The sequence below is a fragment of the Misgurnus anguillicaudatus genome, chromosome 11 (genome assembly GCF_027580225.2).
Source record: "Misgurnus anguillicaudatus chromosome 11, ASM2758022v2, whole genome shotgun sequence".
Taxonomy (NCBI): domain Eukaryota; kingdom Metazoa; phylum Chordata; class Actinopteri; order Cypriniformes; family Cobitidae; genus Misgurnus; species Misgurnus anguillicaudatus.
This window is the reverse complement of record NC_073347.2, coordinates 22,002,800-22,020,838: the sequence shown is the minus strand read 5'-3', so window position 1 is coordinate 22,020,838 and position 18,039 is coordinate 22,002,800. Positions and strand designations below refer to the sequence as shown.

At 39.0% G+C, this 18,039-nt stretch overlaps 1 protein-coding gene across 6 annotated transcripts in view; it reads left to right on the top strand.

Moving 5' to 3' along the window:
* smap1 (small ArfGAP 1) overlaps positions 1-18,039 on the top strand; it is a 110,594-nt gene that overhangs the window by 76,897 nt on the left and 15,658 nt on the right. For all 6 annotated transcript variants that reach the window (XM_073873297.1, XM_073873298.1, XM_073873295.1 and 3 more), the window contains 2 exons: positions 7,056-7,134; positions 11,767-11,885. In XM_073873297.1, the coding sequence (XP_073729398.1) occupies positions 7,056-7,134; positions 11,767-11,885 (198 nt within the window). The remainder of the gene's footprint in view (positions 1-7,055; positions 7,135-11,766; positions 11,886-18,039) is intronic.

The following is an 18,039-nucleotide window of genomic DNA, read 5'->3' as shown; positions in this document are numbered from 1 at the left end:
TGAAGCGCACAAATATCTATACATACGCTGTACATTGCAGGGGACGTGCTGTGCATAACCAAGCTGTTTTCCTTTTCTTGTCCGCACTGGAAGTTGTTAAGAAATATTTGGATGTTCTCAATAGCAGCTGTATTGATGATTCTTACATAAGTACAGTTTTATAACGTTAACTGTAAATATCTTTGCACATTGACTCCGAAATACAAAAAATAAAAAATTACAAAAATGAATACGACTTCACGTTGTGTCAATTACATTTACACACTGCCTCCGAAACGTTCGTCCGTCATAAAAAATGGGATTAGGTTTGATTTTCTGCATTTATCGCATCTGTAGCAAGTATTTTGAGGTGTTTTGACATCAGAGCCACCGTACAAGCGAACAGCAAAAGCAAGAATAGTGTCTGACAAGTTGATAAAGATTGAAAAATGTATAGGATAACGAATTCGGAAAAACGCATACGAAAATTGTCCATGCTGGGAATTTGCAAACCCCTTAATCAAGGTTCCCACGGGTCCTTGAAATCCTTGAAAGTTTGTGAATCTGTGGGAAAAAAATTTTGTCCCTGGGAAGTTTTTGAAAATATACATACATAGATACAGGTCATTGAAAGTGCTTGAATCTATTTTATGCAAGACGTTTTCTGGGAAAAACGATTATTATTCCGTGTCTAGTGTAGGATAATATCATAAAAATTCTAGACTTTTTACGCACATGTGCTAAACTGTTCGCTTTAAATGCTTATATCTTCTGTATGCGAATGTTGATTCATACCAAAATGCTTTTTTGCATAGTTGTGTTTGACACGTGAAAGCGTCTCTGGTTACGTATCTAACTGTTGCTCCCTGAGAAGGGAACGAGACGCTGCGTCTCCCTTACCATACTTTCAGCGTCACTTTAACGCCGTCTTTGGCAATATTTCAGATAGCGATATACTTCCTGGATCTCGCGTCACCCTGTCTTTGTTGTTAAACCTCACCATTGGTTGAATTTGATATACACCCATTCAGACGCACTTACCCCTGGAGGCGCCCCCAAAGTGTCACCGCAGCGTGAGTTCCCTCAAAAGGGAACTGTAACAATGTATCTTAAAAGGTAACACAATGTAACCTTGCTCTCACTTGAAATGTGTCCCCACATTTAGTCCTTGAATTTGAGGGTATTGCACCTGAAAAGTCTTTGCAAGGTCCTTGAATTTAAAGTTTACTAATGTGTGGGAACCCTGCTTAATAAATCAGCAACATTATGCATCTTGGTGCATCATTTAAGGAAATGTTGTTGGTCTTTTGTTGTGCTCTTATGTATAGTAAGAGTAATTCGCGTTTCTTATTTCTTCGCATTCTCAACTGCGACTTAAAATGTCCCTTATGCTGAAATGTAATTGCCTTTTTCACAGTGCACTTTATCACTCCTTTCGCTTTTAGCCATCACTCCATCCTTCGTGTGTGTGTGTGGGTCTATGAGTGTGTGTTTCTGAGCTTCAGCAGCATTAAGCTGCAACGTGGCCCTTGTACTGCAGGAAGTGTGGACTCTGATGGAGAGCTCATGGATTAACAGCTGATTAAAGTGGAACTGGAATAAGTAATCAGGGATGTAAGTGCCCGTGCTGAAGACTCCTCAGGCCGCCCTCTGTTTAGATCCCTGATAAGCACAATGATGAACTATAATTAATGATAAGCATATTAAATGATAACAGAGTCTTGTTTTCTCCCCCCACGGCACAGGCCTCCATTTCTTCATTCTGTGCCTCCGCTGGCAGATGCTGCCATTAACCACTGGCTGGGTTTTGTTTTGCTTTAATTACTGAAAACTAAGTGTGTTTGCCTGCTTATGATTTTGTGCATAACCGAGGTTTCATTTATAGTTCATTTATAGTTTTTTGACAACAAGCACTAGCTGACATTTCTCCAATTGTGGTTTAGGCCTTAGTGTAGATGAGCATCCAAGTAGGAGACATCACCATTAGATCAGTATTCTGTAAAGCATCGTTCATACTGATGTCCATTTATTATTAACTAAAACCGGATTGTAAGAGGCTTGTAGATTTCTAACCTGCCTTTTCATTTCACTGGGTGGTTTCACTCATAATTAATAACTCTACTGTCAGCTGTGTTGAGTGAAACCTCTTTCCCGGTCTATGACAGTCTCTCTAACAGGGCTACAGAAAATGGCACATGCCCACTAAAACGCTCATGGTTGCTCTGTATGTTTAGCACACACATCATGGCTGTGCCAAAGAATATCTTTTTTTAATATGGTTGAACATTTCTTTTAATTTTATACTCTAATACTTTGCAATTTAGAGTTTGTTGTCTAAAGGCACAATCTGTAACTTTTCGCCACCATAGGTCGCATTTTCAAAACAATAATGAAGGAGAGTGGAGATGTGGCTTTCCGGGTGCACGCTTTGCATGTGCGCACATTAGTGTTGGGAGATATGCCCCATTTTGAGATCGTCCTATCGTCAGCCTGTGAGATCGCCGATAAACAATAGTATCGGGGGGCGGGGCAGTAGTTTACTCTATTTATTTGTTTATTATTTTCTCGTTTATGACAAGTCACTTGATTGATGGACAAAAAATAAGCAAGGGCAACAATGTCATGACTGCAACCTTCTCAAAACTGATGCCATTAATCCGAGCGTGGAAAATCCCAGGTGCTCTAAAATTTCCTGCGTACCAGGGAGCGGGAACAACACATGCGCTGGTTTTAACCCTTTGTGCACTAACAACCTCTCTAGTACAAGGAAATGTCAAAGCCGCGCGTCGAGAGTCCAAACTCTCTTGTGCAAAGTAAATCCTACAAACCCTCTCATGCAAGGAAATCACGCAATGTAAATGTAAAACTATGATGATAATAATAGCCATCGGCAACTATCGTCATGAAAGCCTGCTATTACCGATGTGTCTGACGATCGTTGATACATGATTCTATCGTCTATCGGCACAACCCTAGCACATATCTTCTTATCTGTTTCACGTCATCTTTTATTAAAAATTTTAAAGGCTTGCAACCCCTGTCAAAATGGTAAACTTTCGTGACTTTGCTCGATCAGGCTAGTGACCGTTCTGTCAAGTGGCCTAAGCATCATTCACGCTAGCCCCAAGCCATCGGGCTGTCCTTACAGTGGGTTTACATCAGCCGTGGTTGAGGCGGCAAATTCACCTCTAACGCGTCTAGTTTGCTGCATGAACATTTTGAGTTTACTCGTTTATTCTAGTCATTGAGATTTTCACACGGAAATTCGCGTCATGGGAGGGGCTTCTGCAACTTTCTGTAATCACGTCACTACTAGAGCAAGCTCCTGTTTGGTTAAAGGAATAGTCTACTCATTTTCAATATTAAAATATGTTATTACCTTAACTAAGAATTGTTGATACATCCCTCTATCATCTGTGTGCGTGCACGTAAGCGCTGGAGCGCGCTGCGACGCTTCGATAGCATTTAGCTTAGCCCCATTCATTCAATGGTACCATTTAGAGATAAAGTTAGAAGTGACCAAACACATCAACGTTTTTCCTATTTAAGACGAGTAGTTATACGAGCAAGTTTGGTGGTACAAAATAAAACGTAGCGCTTTTCTAAGCGGATTTAAAAGAGGAACTATATTTTATGGCGTAATAGCACTTTTGGGAGTACTTCGACTTGGCGCAGTAACACCCTCCCCCTCCCATTATGAGAGTGAGAAGGGGAGCGGACTTTTCAGGCGAGTCGAAGTACTCCCAAAAGTGCTATTACGCCCCTACCGTGGGTGGTCTGAACGCAGCATTATTGTCTAGCCCTGCCATTTAACATTAGAATTTCCTAAATTAACAAATCTATGATAACTTTTGGGCTAATGTTTTTTGTCCAGCTGATTTCTAACAATATCTCTAATGTTTTCAACTACTTGTATATTATGAGACAATTGCCTTTCTAAACAGTGACACGGGGCAGTGCAGACGTTAATATCCATGTTAACCTTTGTTACCGCTTTTATTAACGTAAAAACCACATGACAACAGTGTCGTGGACAAATGCGGAAGTATGTGTCTGTTGGGCTAGACTCGCTTGTTTATGGTAGGTTTGTGGGTCTGAACACTTAATTCTGTGCTCTGTGTTAACACACCATCGAATTGGACTAATAGGGTAACATCTATGACTAGCAATTTAGTTTTGAACATTACATGAAACCTTACATAATGAAATAAAATCAAACGCAACATTTATAAAATTTTATTATTTTACCTCATCCGTTAACATGATTTCTCGTTCCTGTCTGATTGATGGCCATCAGCGGTTGAGTTAAAGACAACAAATCCTATCATTCCACGCTGCTTCAGAGTCATTAATCTACATCAGTGTTATTGTTTTGATCATGTGCCCTCAAGCAGCGGATTCTACAAATTGTATATTCAATTATTTATTTTTCCTTTATTTTACAGACAAAAAGTGTTACGCGGGTACTTTTGTGTTATTTTTTGTTTAAGTCATTTACTGTATGGCGATGTGTCATGTAAACTTATGTGTGTCCTTTACAGATATTTACCATAGTATCTGCCAAAATACCATAGTTTTACTGTTGTTATAGATACAGATTTTCAGGCGGTGTGAGATTCATTGAGAATCTCTTTATCATAAACATTTTTATGAGTGGTGACTAATAAAGATGCACAGTCCTTTTATAATCCCAAAATAGGATTTTTTCATACACATTAAAGAATGTACAGATAACCATATGTGTTGTATTGTTAAACCTAAACGTATGATGATGTCAAATTTCTTAACACTGTTTACAGTTTTTGGGCTTCAAAAACTGTTTACAGTTTTTTGTTTCACATGTCTGGCTCATTAACAGTCAGTCATCCATCTCTCGGGCTTAAACATCTCTTAATCTTCTAATATCAAGAAATAAACATCACCGCTAGTGTTGAGGAATGCATCAGTAGGTAGCAGACTCTTTTATACAGCACCTGTAGCTTTCCGATAGGCTTTGCAGGGATGCATAAAGTTGTGAGTGCTCAGCCAAGTGTGTTTAGCTGTGCATCAGTCCAGAAAGAAGTGAGGAACGAGTGGCCCTCTGCAAACGCCTGAGTGCATGCAAGCATCTCCTTCTGATCCTGTTTGCGTGGTGCGGACGCATTGAGTGCGAGGGAATGTGACCCAAATGGAATTACTCTTTAATCACAGGGAAGTATTCATGAATTAGAAATGACCTTGATTGGAGAGGCTCCTGAGACTGAACGCCACGGTTCAAGCAATTTCACACCCATTCACTGAATGCCTTCCCATAGCAATAGATGGTGGAAATGAGAAAGAAACGTTTTTGTAGATTTCGTGTGTATGGAAAAAAAACATAGCACACAAATGATTTATGCTATACAAGCTGTGTGCATGTTTGTCTTTTGTATTTGAGTGCATTTTTTCTTTGTCTTGTGAATATTTTTTGTTTGTCTCAGGCTGATGTGTTTCCATCATCTGGAACACAAATACATTTTTGATGGATTTTGTCTTCGAAGTCGTCCTCAAAATATGCGTGTTAAAGTCAACAAATAGAAAAGCACCTTAGCCCCTGAATTCATGCATAATTCAGCCATAGCCAACCGTTTTTTTCCATCATAGAGGTGAATAACAGCTCTGCATCTGTTTTGTGAAGGGTTGGTGTACTTCACGTTCCTGACTGATCATTTCTGTGCCTATACAAGCTAAAATAAAATGGTCACAAGTGAAAGACTCCACACAGAGTTGTACACAAAGCTTACATGCAAGGCTGCAAAGGCTTTTCACCACTAAAAGATTAAGATTCAATTCGTTTTAATTCAATTTCCAACCTTTTCTCAAGAGCTTAGGGCTCAGCGATGTATAAAACTACTCTTCTGATAGCTTTCATAATTCAGGAGCTTGTAAAATTACAACCGATCAATGTAATTTCTTATCAGAAACTGAATTTCACGCGTTTAAAATCAGGTATTTTTCGTTAGGATACGTACGTGGGTTGTTTTTTTATTAAATTGCACCGTTGAATGGCCCTGAATCTCAGGCTCACTGAAGAGCAACAGCGAATGTTCTTTTTCACATTTAATCCTCTACCCATGATGCACCTGGCTTGACACTTCGCCACAAAACCAAGCAGGCAGATGCTCATTAGAGCTCTTGTGTCAGTTCAATCCTGCCTTTCAATCGCACCATCTCCATCGCTCGATTCCAATCTTTTGCCAGGAACATTCGAGTAACAATGACGTTAGATGACACATCCTGGCAAATTTCGCATTTATCATACGGCAGGGGTCGAATTCTGATTTGACAGCAAATAGTGTTTGTGTTGTCATGTGTCCTCTCTGCCTTTCGTCATCTTCTCCTTTGTTTTCTCCCAAGTAAAGCATAGCACCGCTGTTCCTTCGAGTTTGCTTCTGTGAGATTGTTTGTGTATATTTGCGAGTGTGTTTTTGTGTCGAACGAAGTTTTAAAGAGCTTCTGCCTGGCTTTGATCCAGACTTTAACACAGCGCCGATCGATCGGCGGTTCGGGCCGGATTAAGGTTCAGCTCTTCAGCCGAGATGGCCCTTGTCTGCCCATCGCAAATCACAGCCACCTCAAGACCATCTTTGAACTACAGCTGTAAAGCAGTGCGGTCAGTCAACAGCTAAGTGTCGTTCAGGTGGTGAACAAATAGAATAGAAGCGAAGATAATATATTTAGGGGCTGAATTATACTCTCAAGAAAGCTATCTGGTCGTACTTGCTTCCGGCTATGTATACATACTGTTGTGTGTGTTTGGTATAGAACGGCATTCAATTATTCACGTATTCTTGTAGCTCAAAGTGGTGAAACATAGTGCTAGCAATGCAACAGTTATGGGTTTGATTCCCAGGGAGTGCATGTATTTAAAAAAAATTATGTCTTCAGTGTACTGTAAGTTGGTTTAAATAAAGCATAAATATTTCGCTTGAGCAAGTAGATAAGAGAACCCTGAATTACCTGTTGTTAACAATAAATAATAGTGCCATTATGGCATAATTGCAATCTTAAGACTGCTTGATAACGTCTCTCTCTCTTTTTATCTCCCTTCATTCCAGAAAAGAGAAGATAACCAGATAGATTCCAGAGCCAGTCCTAAAAAGAATGCTGAGCCCGCCATCGACCTGCTAGGTCTCGGTAAGGCATGAATAATTGATTACTCATCCATTTCCATTGAGAAAAACTGATACTGGAATCTGTTTCTAATACAAGCTGGAACCAAAGAATACTGATCAGCACAACACTGGGACTATCAGTTTTGGCGTTTCCCACAGGATTTTGTGAGACTGGGGGAAGTGGATGTCGTCATGTGCTAATCAGGATATTCGTGATATCATCCCATCTTATTTTCATTCAGACTAGTATTGGCACTTTGAATGCCCATAAAGACCCTATAATACTAAAACGTAAATAAATATGTTTTGTACCTTTAAAGGGACACTCCACTTTTTTTGAAAATATGCTAATTTTCCAGCTCCCTTAGAATTAAACATTACCGTTTTTGAATCCATTCAGCTGATCTCCGCGTCTGGCGCTAGCACTTTTAGCATAGCTTAGCATAATCCATTAAATCTGATCAGACCAATGTCTTTATTTGATGCATCATTTGATGAGTCAGTGTATTATGTATTTGTTGTTTTGATTTATATTTTTTAATCAACTGACAGCCGTGCCTTAAGCTGGATCAAAACAGTTGAAAGACTCCAAGACAATGGGTTGATCTCCCATTTGAGACGTTTTTTGGAAAGTGCCCTGATAGAGAACACATTGACTGCCATTGCTGTTTAGATTAAGGTTCAGAAAAACACACTGGTTGGTTGGCGGTATTGATCAGACCAGCAACTTGAGCCCTTGAGATGACCGAACACAATTGATGTTATATTACTTTCTGGGAAATGAAAGTTTCTGTTTGCTGCCCTGGAGCTTTCCTTCGCCACTCCATCTTTGTGTTTTTATCGCTTCCTCTATCTCTCTCTCTCGCTCTCATTCAATATCTCCCACTCTCTCGATCTCAGTCTGATACCGAGTTGTCCGTTATGATGACGGAGAGAGACAGTGAAGAGACTGAGGGTTGGTGGAATCGAGAGAGAAGATATAAATTTCCGTACACAAGGCCCACCGAGAGAGAAGGGTGTTTGTGTGTGTGTTTAGATGTATGTTTTCTGCTGCGGGGCAATAGGGGTCAAAGCTGATGAACAGGGGGGGAGATGATGGTGTTGAGATTGAGACATGCATCTTATTGATGTGTTTTTGCTCAAGGCTTTGGTGTCTCTCTCCACCTCTCCACCACACCAGCAATGGACCCAGAGTCTGTTTATTTCTCATACCCTTTTTTTTCTTTTCTCGGGTACCAAAAAAACATAATTATACAAAGGTATTAATTATACCTGATTTTGCATGAGCCCCTCATATGGATCTCTTGTAAATCAGTTATTGGATTTTGTTTGGAGGACAGTGTCTGATTTTGTAAAAAAAAGATGTTGTTTCTGACTTTTTGGTGTCCTGTAGTCAGTTCGGTATAAACAGGCCCTTCGATGAAATATCTGCCCAAAATTATTTCTTTAGATGTTCTGTTCAGATACTTTCAAAATATAAAAATCCACTTTATAAGAAAAATATTTTTTTTTACATGAAAATAAATTTAAAACCGAATGCAGAGGGGTTCAATATCTCTACACCTTGGTTCTCTAATTTCTTCTTCCCTTTATTGAACCCCCATCTCATCAATTGCATTCCTCCTCTTCCCCGCAGCCATTGCTTTCTCTCCAGTAATATTACTATGAGCTCTTACTCTCATAGATTTTATCAGTCATATAAGAAGCCACCGGCTCTCTGTGCACTGTAACGTGTGAACACAGCCTGGGCTCTGATGGAGTCTTTGAGTTTAATGGAATGAGAGAGCACGTCTGAGCGACAGGCCAGCGTCGGGGGCGAGCGGGAGCGTTGGCGGAGTCGTATGCGGAGTGTGATTAGATTTCCTACTCTCTTGGATAGAAGCGATAGGTAGTGAGAAGGGGAAAGGCAAGCTGAGCAGACGGTGTATGCCTCTGCCAGAAGATTAGTCCTTTGTTTCTTTTAACAAAGACAAAGTCTTGTTTGAGCAGGTTTAGCCAGGACTGGTCATTACTGATTCAGTGTATTTGAATTGTTAGGAAAAGAGTCTGTAGCTACGAATGGATATTATGGGAAACCCAATGGTTCTGATTCTGATTTGATACCTCTGTATTTTATTCCGTTTTTTAGTTCTTGATGTATAACTGGTATTGTGTACTATTAAAAGTGTTTGGGGACTGAAGCCACATTTAAATATGAATGAATCTCATTTCACAAGTAATGAGTTTTAAAATCAATTGGCATCAAGATTCTGTGAAAACAATGTTTTAACTAACTTCTTTAAAGATATTTTAGCAATTACTTTTCTTAACTACTTTTATATTGTTAGGGGTGTTTTAAACTATACAATGCCTAGTCCTGTTCATGTGCTCATTGGTTTTGTTTCAGTTTATATTTTAAACAGATGTTCAGAACACACACACACGCACACGCACACACACACACACACACACACACACACACACACACACACACACACACACACACACACACACACACACACATATATCACTGTAAAAAAATCTGTAGAAATTCCAGTATTTCTGGGTATTTCTGGCACCAGTAATTTACTGTATATTATACATTTATGTTATTTACTGGCAACAGTTTGTTCAAAGTTAAATGAACATTAAACATTTTCAGTCTTTATCTTTTACAGTAAGTTACTGGCAACCAGCTGCATAATTACAGCAATTTTTAACAGTGTGTATAAATATAATGTGCAGTATATTTCAAACAATACACTGTAGTTTTTATGTTTTTATGATATTTAAAAAAAACTGCTTTACTTTCATACAACATAAAAAGAAATGCATTTTAAATGTGTCTAAATTACATTACAAAAATTAATTGTGATTAATCACATACAAAATAAAAGTGAGTTTTTGCATAATACATGAATGTGTGCTGTGTTTAATTATTATAATTACACAGACATTCGTGTATGTATTTAAAGAGAGGGTATCTGATTTAGAAAAATGCTAACTTTAGCCTACTAGCACTGAAATCACGATCCCACCCTCAGTTCAAATCGCCATCCAAAGTCACACTGCCTCCAAAACACATGAACACACATTTATTTATACATGAACGCACAGACCAGGAGCCCATTCACGTCTCATTCATCACTAAGAAAACTTTGCAGTACAAAGTGAATAACATACCAAAATAACGAACATAAACAACTTTTTAAATTCTGTATTAGATACAGCACGTTTTCGGTTGTGTAGACGTAGTTGTTTGCTTATAATTTAAAAAAACATAAATATCGTTACACTAATACATAAAGCAGTCCCTCCAGAAAAACGTTATTATGCGATCGCGTGATTCAACGCATAATCAGCCAAAGTCAGCATATTTATGCAGGGCCCCATTTTTTCAAATACGCCGCACTTTCGCAGCATAAATTGCAGATTTCCGTGCGCTAAATATGCGGGGCTTGGATGATTTCATGATCCCCGCATTTTTTTAGCAAAAATCACATATATCCTAGCAGAAAGTAAAAAAAAATTGCATTTACTTCACACAACCGCAGCCATGTCCCCTGTTGCCATGGGAACGTTATGAAGTGATGTTAATATGAGATGTGAACATCATTGAAAAGCTGCAAACAGTTTTTGCAAGTTCCCGCAGTTCTTGCAAGTTCCTGCAGTTTTTGCAAGCAGTTTTTGCAAGTTCCCGCAATTTCATCGCATAAAATTGCATAAATATCCTCCATATTGCATCACATTTTTTAAGAAAACGTGGTGCAAGATCAAGGATTTTTGCCTGCAACAATCACAAAAAAACTTCACGTTTTTCTGGAAGGACTGGTAAAGGTACACAAACTACTTAAGCAACGCACAGTGGCATGCAAAACACGTTTACAGAAGAGGAGCTAAAATTGCATGTGTCCAATTATTGCATTTGATTCGAGTTCAATGATTTGTTGAACATTTTTTGGTTCTTCGCCTTTCACAGATGACATATATTTATAAAAATACATTTTGATAACTTAACACATCCTGATAGCAATCACTATGAGGAGACTTTCAACCAGTATATCTAAAGATGTTTTGGTTCAAATCAGATACCCTGCCTTTAATAAACATTTACATGTGTATATATATTTATTTATTTTTGTATATATACTATATTATATATAAATGGAAAAAACACAACTTTCTTAAATGTGTTAAATGATAGTTCACTTTAAAATGAAAATTCTGTCATTATTTACTCATCCTCATGTTGTTTAAACCTGTATAATTTTTTTTCTGATGAACACAAAAGAAGATATTTTGATAAATGATGGTAAAAACAGCAGTAAGTGACCATAGACATCCATAGTAGGAATAAAAAAATATGATGGAATTTAATGGGTACCCTCAACTGTGTGCTTACCATTATTTTTCCAAAATATTTTCTTAGTCAATTATCACAATACTTCCAAAGTATTTTTTCCTACTATGGAAGTCAATGCTGTGTGTTTACCATCATTTCTCAAAATATCTTCTTTTGTGTTCATCAGAAAAAAAATCATACAGGTTTAAACAACATGAGGATGAGTTAATGAAGACAGAATTTTCATTTTAAAATGAACTATCCCTTTAACAGCCTTTTGCATATTAATTAAAATGCTGTCTCACCACTAATTTTGCCCCCTTATCTTACTCGATGCACCCACAACAGGAAGTGGGGCGGTAACAAGCAGTGCTGCTCCAATCACCGATGACCTAGACATTTTTGGACCAATGGTATCCAACCCTCTACCCTCAAGCACCAACACAAACCAGGTACATGAGTGAACCAATGCAAACACCAGTCACCTATTAAATGGGGTATAGGTGTGCTCAGATTCATGGCATATGCTGGCTAATGCCTTGCAGACCTATTTTTAGGGCACAGCAGTAAATACACAGGAAACACTATTATTTTCTAAGATTACAAGCCATCCTTCTGTTCCTGCCTGTCTCCATTCAATCCCGAATCTACTGACTAAGAGAGACAACGAAAAGGTCAAGCTCAATTGTTTTAATTTCCTTAGCAAACAAAATGATTAGGTTTGGCCTGTCTTGTTGCGGCTGACAGAACTGATTTGCAGGCCGGGTCTTCCTGGCCAAAGGACGCACCATGAATAATGAGGGGATATTAACATTTATTATGGTCCTTCGTTGAGGAGAGTGAAGAGAAGGGAAATTTAATAATGTCAAGAGAAGAGAATGATGAGAACAGGGTGATGTTGGAGAGGAAAGGGAGAAATTGGGTTAGCGAGTGCATGTAGGTTCTCTATCTCTATCAGTCAGCTAAAGGTGATGCTACAGGACTCAGTGGTCTGTGTATTAAATGCATAACATATGGCCATCCTGCACAGGGACCCCACTGACAGCTTTGTAGTTCAGTGCGTCCTTGACTGGTATTGAAACCCTTTCCGACATGGGACCAGCATGATCCTCTCTTTGTTTCTCTTCCTCCTCCTTTTCCACACACCTGTCTGGTCTGTTGTTCTCACACAAAACGAGAAAAGATTTTTATCCTTGAGGCCTGGAAAGCCAGGAAAGCTTCGACAACAATGTTTTTCCCCCTACTTAAATCAATGTTTTATTGAGAGGTGTTGTAGAGCTCCTGGATTGGCCTGGACATTTCGACCAGAATAATTGATGCCCCCGTAAAATCAGCCATTTCCTTACCAGTTAAGTATATACACATTTATGTGCATTCTGCATCCTCGTGGGATACTAATAAAAAAAGATGAGCTAAAGATAGATTTTTGTGCGAATGGTAAGCAAACGTGTCGGATCACTCAAAAAGCACAAGCCGATAGTGTCAACAGCACACTGTCAATCTCAGCTTTGATTCTTCAGATGAATGAAGTGGCAGTATGTGTGTGAAGAGGGAGGATGGCAGCATTATGCCTTGATTCTTGTTTGTTGTGTCTCTGTGAGTCTTTGTTTGGAGCCACGCACAGAGGATTTGCAAGCATTTCGTATGTTTGAAGATGTGTCACTTATAAAAATTGGATTACTTGTGTGTGTGAATAAGGATTTGTGTTTTCGTTTTATAAGTGAATCGTAAGAACCCTTTCTGTGCATGCATGAGCACTTTAGGTATGCAGGTACACAAGGGCAAATTAAAGTAAAAACAGGCTTTGGAGATTAATTCAGGTACTTCACAGTTTTTTCTCCAACCAAAACAAATGTGAAATTTTCTGTGTGCATTAAAGTAATAATTTGCCCTAAAATCAATATTACCCCATAAATTACTCACCTTAATGCCATCCTAACTTGCATGTCGTCATGATCAAGGTGCAACCTTCTGTTCTCTATCGTGAAGCCAGCATGGAAGTGACTTAAACTGCAATTTATCGAATGGCCACTAGATAGTGGCTTCGGGAGGGAGTCGCCCCCAAGTTAAAATGCCCAAATTTATAGCAAAATAAACATGTTTAAAGCCTGATACAAAAAGTGTTTTTGGTCTATATGGCTAATTTTGCCCTTCATTACAACTGTAAATGGGGTGAATTTTTTTGTAACTCATCTGTTTAAATTATATTAAACCATAAAAAACACTGCAGTGACGCCGATGACGTGTTATCCTCAGACATGTTTGCGAAGTTTTTTTTTTCAAACTTAAAGCGTGCCTCTCTCTCAGACTGTGAACCAAGCCCGGGCGCACACAAAAAACAGCTGGGGCGCACCAGACAACACGTCAGCCACGTCGTATGTCATCCGAGTCACTGCAGTCACGTGACTTTAGTCTTGCGCATACGCTTCACAACAGGCGCAGAAGAGAAGACAATGCTGAATAAAGTCGTAATTTTTGTTTTTTTTTACCAAAATGTATTTTCGATGCTTCAAGACATTCTAACTGACCCACTGATGTCACATGGACTACTCTGATGATGTTTTTATTACCTTTCTGGACATGGACAGTATACCGTACATAGATTTTCAATGACGGGTCAACAAGCTCTCGGACTAAATATAAAACATCTTAAACTGATAAGGATCACTTTGCACGTGAGGCTGCATAAACGTCATTGTAACTTTAAAGCATTAAATCTTCAAATATATAGTCATGCGGCACATCGTTTGAAGCTTAGACTCTCAGGATTCCATTAAGCACAAAGCATAATATGATTTATAGCAGTCATAAACCTGTAATGTAGTTGTTAGTTACCTGAACCTGCCGGCGCCGATTTAGGTTATTTACTTACCTTCAATATCTTCCCTTTATCCGCTTTGGTGAAATTGTCCAAAACAAATTGTTCATAAATCCCCAAAAGTCCAAGGAAATGGAATATCGAAGCCTTTTAATCCAAAACGATTTGTTCGCCTCACAATCTTGACGTTTTTGACCAAATTACGATATAAATACTGTAAACAATTAGTTCACTACCGGAAATTTGTTCGACTCGTTGACACTTTTCATTCACCATTTATAATGATATATTCGGGTGTCACGTTTATTGTGCAATGTCTGAGGAACAAATACGACCCCTTGTGGAATTTCAGCCATTTCATAGGAGGTTAAACTGTGTTCTGAAGATGAACAGGGTTTTACGAGTTTGCAATGACATGAGGGCGAGTCATTAATGACATTATTTTCATTTTTGGGTGAACTATCCCTTTAAAGTTCTGTATAATAAAGTGCTTGCCCACTTGAGTGACAGGTCACTTGCCGCTGCTGTCGCTACCGTCAAGCTATGCGGGCATGGTTTCAGCAACCAGTCACCTTAGGTCCGTCCACGTACCGCCTCTTTGCCGATTTATTCACGTTTATCTGCAAGTGACGTGCTGCCAAGATGGCGACGGTAGGCTCTGCTTACTTTGGGCTTCAAAAATGCTCTTCACAAACCTACGGCTGACATCACGGACACTACGTCCTTATTTTTAACAGTCTATAGTCATGATGCATATGCAACTTGTCATGAGACTCGAGAACCAATGATCATCTGTCTTACTGACATGTAGCCATTTTTTGTGTATTTTTCATGTACTTGGTCCTGTGTTCACATTCAAACATGATGTATCAATGGCTAAATACCACTGGGGTATGGATTACTTTTTGATGAAGGATTGGGTTTAGAAAACCAAAACTAGGAAGAGCCTGGATTTTATTTAATATAACTCTGATTGTGTTCGGCTGAAGAAGGGTCATCTACACCTACTGTAGGATGGCATTAAGGTAATTTATGGGGTAATTATCATTTTTAGTATTAGTAGTAGTAGAAATATAATTTTTTCTGCAAGTGACAAAATGCAAAAGCCACAAGACCAAATGCAGTGTGTGGAAATGAGCAGACATGCAGGAGATTTCTGATTGGCTGGCGTAGAGGTCTGAATCAATGTGCTCCTAGTTCTCCTTCAGCCTTAGGGGGAAGCGAGATGAGAGTATGAGGGACGCGTGGAGCCCGTGATGAGACACTGCCAGGCTTCTGTATTCACCATTCCTTCAGAGTGACTCCAGCCTGTGCATGTTAATCTGTCTGCATACTTCCTTTCCACATCTCATCCGCTGCCAACTTTCATATCTCAACCCCTGAGACACAAGTGCCATTCGTTGCGTTTTCCTTTTTTTTGCAGTACTTCCCCTTCCTCGTTCCCTCTGTGTGAGTGCACAACCAGCTGATTCTGTATCCCATGATGCTCAGTTAGCAACAAATCCTCTCTCCGTTATTGACCAAGCAGCCTGGTTGGCTCTTGCTTTCTAATCTAGCTGTCAGTGATGTTTCTGCAAATAAAAGTTATCTGTTATAACATTTCAACACTCATGAAAATGTTGGAGTTTAAGAAAATTAGCCTAATACAGTCTCTGCACCTATGATTCAGCAGAAGCCAGTTGTATTACAGTAATTTTTCAGATATTTTTTACCCTGAATATAAAATTATAGGTATCTCGTCCGAACAAAAACATCACTTTACCTTTAAGATTGCAGTGATTTGATTCATTTTAAACATCCCTTGTTCTTTTGTGCCCTATGAGTCCTCTCTCTCAACATATGGTGATGCCAGCATGCCCAACGCATTTGGCAATGCACGCATGCGTGCGGCACAGTGGAAAACCACAATCAGTTCCCTCAGAGCGCATAAAACACACATGAATATATGTGCATTGTATATAGACACACTAGTGAGCTTCAGTGTATGCAGTATTGTGTGTGTGCTTTAAGCACAGATGGCCTCTCAGTAGGACTTATGCCTAATGAAAGCTGAGCTAGTTTAGTGTGTACATCACTACAAAGAGCGAATTCGGCAGTGGCCGGCATGCTGGGGGCCAACTGCTTTGTTCTGGCTTAAAATGCATGCTTTGTTGCTAAACAGCAATATTCATTTATCTTTATGGCTATGTAACAACACTCTTTTTGTGACTAGGGAGAGCACGTATGTATACATGAAGAGTTTCGTTGCAAAACGAGATAACCACCGTTTTTTTAATTGTTCAGAAATCTCGTTTTTTGGTTGTGCATTCCAATTAATATCAATGCAACTGCAGTTGGTTTGTTTTGATTTAAACCTTCATAACTTGAAAAATACAGCTAAGAAGCACCATAAAACAAAATATAACATGATAACATAATAATAAACATGTTTTGACAAAAATGTAAAAAAAATGGATTTATCTCGTTTTGCAACGAATCTCTTCACATGTTAATATGTACTGTGCAAAATTCTTGGACAGAATGTTGTTTTGTTTATATAATTTGCTTTATTGTGTAGATAGGAACTATTATTTTATATATATATATATATAGTACTCTGTATATTATGTATACCTACGCCTTTATTTTTAATGCATTGAAATGTTGCTGTCTTGATAGTTGTAGATTTTACATCAGTGTTGTTATTGGCACTGTTGTGTTTTAATGATGCTGTTCAAATATCTGCTGTCTGGGAAGTGACTCACCGGCAGACATATCATCTGGTTTGAGGGCTATTACTGCCACTGACATCCGGATGTGCAAGGGTTTGTGTATATGCGGTGTGTTAAAAGTGTGGTGTTGTATAATCCAAAAGGTTCAGTTTACTTTGAAAGCCTAAATGATACTGTACGGCTATGCGTATGCAAGCATATGTGTGAAATAAAACCAACTATACTTTTTTTAAATGACCTGTTGCTGTTTATGCCATTAGTGTTTAAACACCAGTCTTTCGAGAGAAAGATAAATCTACTCACTTGCATTAATTTATTTTGCTTTCCTAATTTGCTAAATGTTAAATACTGCCACAGAGCTTAAAAGCATAGCCAATCCATCTGCGACACTGTGCATGTGCGTCTTGGATATAAGGTGAAGCCATCGCTCGTGACCACATGCAAATTATAGAGATATTTAAAGAAAGCTTATGCATATTTTAGGATTCAGAAACAGAAAAGCACCAAACAGTTTCATTTTTTGCAACCAGATAAGGGTAAGCTGGCCTTAATTGGTTCGTTTTTTGTCACATGCTGTGTGTATGTGTGTTTCTTTGATGGTTCATATTCTTTGCCTACATACTGTGATGCGTGAGCCCAATGTTTGGTGCTGTGGCTAGTGGACATTTTGTGTCTAAAACCATGCTGAAAACATGACCACATCGCTTTCATTCTTCTTGCCAACGCACTTTTGACGTGGCATTCCAAAAAAGTTGCTGCTGGGCCGATGCGCTTGGAAAAAAGTATGTCGCACCGCGTGCGTGTCACGACTGATGTAGTACTGATCGACAGAAGATACCTGCTATTTTCTTACTTCGAACTAGAGGTCTTCACGGGTCCACTTAGATTCGAAAACCCGGGGTCCGACCCAAGACCCGTTTGGGTTCGTGTCTAAAAGTTTCACATGGGTATGGGACACGGGTTGGGTACAATAATAGCGGAAACATCTCGCGTATTTTAAAATGAATGTATTTTTTGTCGAACAGACCCGAGAAGACCCAAGCTCTCGCGTGTGTGGGTCAATGTCCTTTTCAAACC